The sequence below is a fragment of the Salvelinus sp. IW2-2015 genome, unplaced genomic scaffold (assembly GCF_002910315.2).
Source record: "Salvelinus sp. IW2-2015 unplaced genomic scaffold, ASM291031v2 Un_scaffold3472, whole genome shotgun sequence".
Classification (NCBI taxonomy): Eukaryota; Metazoa; Chordata; class Actinopteri; order Salmoniformes; family Salmonidae; genus Salvelinus; species Salvelinus sp. IW2-2015.
The window spans coordinates 13,097-18,809 of NW_019944752.1; the positions used below are offsets into that span (position 1 = coordinate 13,097).

At 40.2% G+C, this 5,713-nt stretch overlaps 1 protein-coding gene across 11 annotated transcripts in view; it reads right to left on the reverse strand.

The window, feature by feature from the left end:
* Positions 1 to 1,605: 1,605 nt before the first annotated feature.
* LOC112075927 (high mobility group nucleosome-binding domain-containing protein 3) overlaps positions 1,606 to 5,713 on the reverse strand; it is a 29,589-nt gene continuing 25,481 nt past the window's right edge. For all 11 annotated transcript variants that reach the window (XM_024142844.2, XM_024142846.2, XM_024142847.2 and 8 more), the window contains one exon: positions 1,606 to 2,341. In XM_024142844.2, the coding sequence (XP_023998612.2) occupies positions 2,297 to 2,341 (45 nt within the window). In that variant the 3' untranslated portion in view covers positions 1,606 to 2,296. The remainder of the gene's footprint in view (positions 2,342 to 5,713) is intronic.

The window sequence follows — 5,713 nt, forward strand, 5'->3', positions numbered from 1 at the left end:
TCAGTACATCTTCATCACCTGATTCTACAGTACATCATACACTGATTCTACAGTACTATCACCTTTGATTCTACATACATCATCACCTGATTTCTACAATACATCCATCACCTGATTCTACAGACAGCATACATGCATCATACCTGATTCTACAGTACATCATCACCTGATTCTACAGTACATCACACCTGATTCTACAGTACATCATCACCTGATTTCACAATACATCATCACCTGATTCTACAATACATCATCACCTATTCTACAGTACAACATCACCTGATTCTAAACAATACATCATCACCTGATTCTACAGATACAACATCACCTGATTCTACAGTACAATCATCACCTGCTTCTAAAATACATCATCACCTGATTCTACAGATTCACAACATCACCTGATTCTACAGTACAACATCAACCTGATTCTACAGTACATCATCCCTGATTTCTACAGTACATCATCACCTGATTCTACAATACATCATCACCTGATACTACAATAACATCATCACCTGATTTACCAGTACCACATCACCCTGATTCTACAAGTACTCATCACCTGATTCTACATACCACATACTGATTCTACAATAAACATACTGATTCTACAGTACATCATCACCTGATTCTACAATACAACATCACCTGATTCTACAAGTACATCATCACCTGATTCTACCAATACACATCACCTATTCCTACAATACATCATTCCCTGATTCTACAGTACATCATCACCTGATTCTACAGTACATCACTGATTCTAAATACATCATCACCTGATCTACAGTACATCATCACCTGATTCTACCACCAATACAACATACACCTGATTCTACAATACATCATCACCTGATTCTACAATACAACATCACCTGATTCTACAATACTCATCACCTGATTCTACAGAACATCATACCTGATTTACAGTACACATCACCTGATTCTACAGTACACATCACCCTGATTCTAAAATACATCATCACCTGATTCTACAGTACATCATCCACCTGATTCTACAGTAATCACCTGATTCTTACAGATACATCATCACCTGATTCTAGCATACTATCATCACCTGAATTCTACAATACATCATCACCTGATTCTACAATAACATCATCACCCTGATTCTACAGTACAAACATCAACCTGATTCTACATACTATCATCAACCTGATTCTAAATACAACATCACCTCTGATTCTACAAGTACAACATCACCTGATTCTACAGTACATCACCTGATTCTACAATACATCATCACCTGATTCTCAGATACATATCACCTGATTCTACAATACAACATCACACCTGATTCTACAATACATCATCACCTGATTCTACAATACAATATCACCTGATTCTACAATACATCTCACCTGATTCTACCAGTCATCATCACCCTGATTCTACATGTAGAATCAGGTGATGATGTATTGTAGAATCAGGTGATGATGTATTGTAGATTTAGGTGATGATGTATTGTAGAATCAGGTGATGATGTACTGTAGAATCAGGTGAGGTCCTGGATGGCAGGAATCTTGGCCCCAGTGATGTACTGGGCACAGAGACAAAACACACGCTACTCACAAGACCTCAACTTTCAGCTTTTATTTCAAAATAATGTTTTCCCTGCGGCAGGGTGGAACTCAGACAGGTTCTGGAAGCCACAGCGTTCTAGAACAGAAACACCACTTGTTATTGCTATGCCACTTTCAAACACAGGAGTGACAATTCTCAAACTTTTCTACATCTGCTTAAAAAGCCGCAAATATTCTCCATGGCAACACCTCAGTTCAGGGTCAAAGGTGACATGTGATGTCATAGGAGCCTAGTTTGACCACTGGGTCTCTGATGTCATAGGTGGGAGATCAAATTAATTTAGAGTGATGTCATCAAAAAGAGCTATCATAGTAGAGAGGATATGACATCATCATTTAGAAAGGACGTGAGACGCATTATCACGGTGACCCTGTGAGGCTCCTCCCACTGCCAGAGGGAGAACAGTTGCAGCCATTTTTTAAAAACATGTCACTTCATTCTGTCTTTCAAGAAAAGGAAGAGGATTAAAACAACAAATGGAAGAGAGGGAAGAAAGGATTGGAAAAGAGAGAGAGTGACAGAACTGCAAGGAGGTGTGTGGACGTGGGGTGTTGGTTTATCTTCGCTAATATCACAGGACCCAAAAAATTCAGCGTTTTACAAAATCCTCGTAAAAAAAGATCCTTTCTTCGTTTCCATGGTACCGGTTTGGGAGAAGTCAGAGAAAGACACACCCCCAATTTCCTCATTCCTTCTCCTCGTCAGACCCCGCCCCCACAGCCTCAGTCTCCTGCAGACAGACACAAACACATAGAATTAGGATTCAGAATACTAGAATGGACATGAACCTTCTTATGATGGGGTAAAGGTCAACCATGTTGGTCAGGGAGTTGGTCAGGGAGTTGGTCAACCATGTTGGTCAGGGAGTTGGTCAGGGAGTTGGTCAACCAGTGCTGTGATAAGATAGTGTAAAATAATGAATTTGAAGAATGTATCTGTACTGTATGTTTGTTAGCTAGATAGCCAGACAGTTTTAAAGGAATGACTCCATTTGATTTTTTTGTAACTGGCAAATATGCCAAAGGGCTCCTGAGTGGCGCAGTGGTCTAAGGCAACCTCATCTCAGTGCAAGAGGCATCACTACAGTCCCTGGTTCAAATCCAGGCTGTATCACATCCGGCGGTGATTGGGAGTCCATAGGGCGGCGCACAATTGCCCAGCGTCGTCCGGGTTTGGCCGGGGTAGGCCGTCATTGTAAATAAGAATTTGTTCTTAACTGACTTGCCTAGTTAATAAAGGTTACATAGAAACCCATTCATATGCAGTCAAACCACAGCCATACACTGCCTGACACCAGTTGATGATAGGACTTGAACTACTGGTATTGAATCACAAATATAACACTCACAGCTTTCCAGAAAACAATGACATTTACAGGTATTGTCTGTGGTTCTAATCCTGTATGATGATTGGTTAAAAATCACATTCCATGCGGTGTCTATTCCACAAGTTACCACCGGCTAAATTATTACTTTAAAATGCTTATTTACTTTGTTACATCTTACCGCGCAATCCACTGTCTCGTCAGCCCAGCCAGGCAATTTATAAACTTAAAAAATGTGGCTAGTCTGCAGTCTTTTCAGTTTGAAGTGATTGTGTTACTGTAGCTGTGTTGTTGGCTAGCCCTCTGAGAGAGCACATGTTCTATGCCAGGTGAAATCGCCCTCATTAGCTCATTGTTATGGATGTTCCAAATAAACGTCACTAGAAAACATCTTAAACAAAATGCAAATGCAGCTACTTTGCTGTTATTCTGGCTGCACTTTTTGACGTCACTGTAAATTAGCTGTAGTTGACTAGCTAGCAAGCAAGGGATAAGAACGTTGTCAGCCAGTATGGCAATGTAACATTTAGAACGAACGACTGGGTCGGGTCCATAGATACTGAACGACTAGGTCGCGTCTCTGGCAACCGAACCGATAGAAACGAATGACCACCCGGCTTGGGTAACAACCCTAGATTTGTGTCGGGACTATATCTGGTGCAGGATGAAATGTTATGAAGACATTCATCAAAATAACTTTTTAATTAAAATATGTCAATCATTATTTGAACATGTTGGTAACCCGTTGTATAAAAGGGATAATGCCCACGAAGACAGTGTTTGGAGGATATATTGGCATGGTTTCCTTCCTAACACCAGTGCCAATATAACCTCCAAACACCGGCTTATCAGGGCATTACACTTAAATTTTTAGAGGCTATTTATACAGACAATTTATATAAAACCTGAATCACAGTATTCATAATTATATGACAATACTTTAGGTTGACAATTCAATTACACAACTAAGCAATAAGACCCGCGGGAGGTGTGGTATATTGGCCAATATACCACGGCTAAGGGTTGTTCTTATGTACGACGCATCGCGGAGTGCCTGGATACCGCCCTTAGCCGTGGTATATTGGCCATATACCACAAACCTCAGAGGGCCTTATTGCTATTATAAACTGGTTACCAACGTAATTAGAGCAGTAAAAATACATGTTTTGTCATACCATGTATACGTTTTGAAATACCACGGCTGTCAGCCAATCAGCATTCAGGGCTCAAACCACCCAGTTTATAATTTCTGATATATCACATGCCTTACTTTTATTAAGTAAAATCAGKATTGTACCTCTACTCCCATTCATTCCAATTCGACTGGTTAGGATTTCTCCCTGACCAATATGGCTGCCATTAGGCCTTCTAGTTATTTAATAGGATCTCTATGCATAAACACACCATGATGTCATAAAGGGACCAGGAAGTACCCATCCATGGTTCCATGGTCGTCACTAGTTACCACAGCCACAAAGTTATAATTATGGCTAAACCACGCCTATTTCTACAATTTATCGAATTCAAATCTGATTTTAAACCTATCCCCTAACTACACTGATAACTGTATTCCTAACCATAACCTTAAATTAAGACCAAAAAGTACATTTTTGTTACGATATTGTCCATTTTGACTTTGTGGCTGTGGTAACTAGTGAGGACCATGGTACTATGGATGGGTTTATCCCTTGAGCACCAGAGGTGTCGTACTACTATGACTGACCCCGTAAAACAACACATTACACTGCACTGTGATAATATATATGATTCATTTATATTAACTAGTGACAACCTGGTTCCAAGGCCGAGGAATAGACGGCTGGTCCTGCTAGCTAGTTAGTAGTATCACTAGGAGTCCTGATGTGTTAACACACTGTACATACTGAAGGCTGGTCCTGCTAGCTAGTTAGTAGTATAACTAGGAGTCCTGATGTGTTAACACACTGTACATACTGAAGGCTGGTCCTGCTAGCTAGTTAGTAGTATCACTAGTAGTCCTGATGTGTTAATAACTTCTTGTCAATAGGGGGGCGCCATTTCGACTTTGTAAAAATTCGTTCCCAAATTAAACTGCCTCGTACTCAATTCTTGCTCGTACAATATGCATATTATTATTACTATTGGATAGRAAACACTCTCTAGTTTCTAAAACCGTTTGAATTATATCTGTGAGTAAAACAGAACTCAAGTTGCAGCTAACTTCCTGTCAGGAAGTGAGAAATCTGAAATCGATGCTCTGTTCCAGGGTCAGTTTATTAAATTGCATGTGATCTATGAGTCGACATGCACTGCATACGATTTCCCCTAGATGTCAGTAGGCAGTGAGAATTGGAATGGTGTTGCTAGGCAGATCTGAGGCCATATAAAGGCTCATGGAACCGGGGGTGCACTCTTTTCAACGTTCGTCATGGCGCAAAGGAGGACCTCAGGATGGCATTCTGAAAAGCTCTCGTTATAGGCCTTAGATATATCCGGCTCTGATTTTATTCGATATAGGTGTTAAAGACATCATAATGTAGTTATTTTAAACCGAGTTATATCAGTTTATATCAGTATATTGCGATTTTCCCGATATTTCTTTGTGCTGCGTTATGAAGAGTTGGGCACGTCTGGGCCACATAGCTAATGTTTGCTGCTAATTCCTACGTTGAAGACGGCAATCTACAACCGAGCAACGATGATTCTGGACAAAGGACAACTTGCACAAGATTCTGATGGAAGCTCATCAAAAAGTAAGAACTATTTATGATGTTAATTCGTTGTTCTGTTGAAAAATGT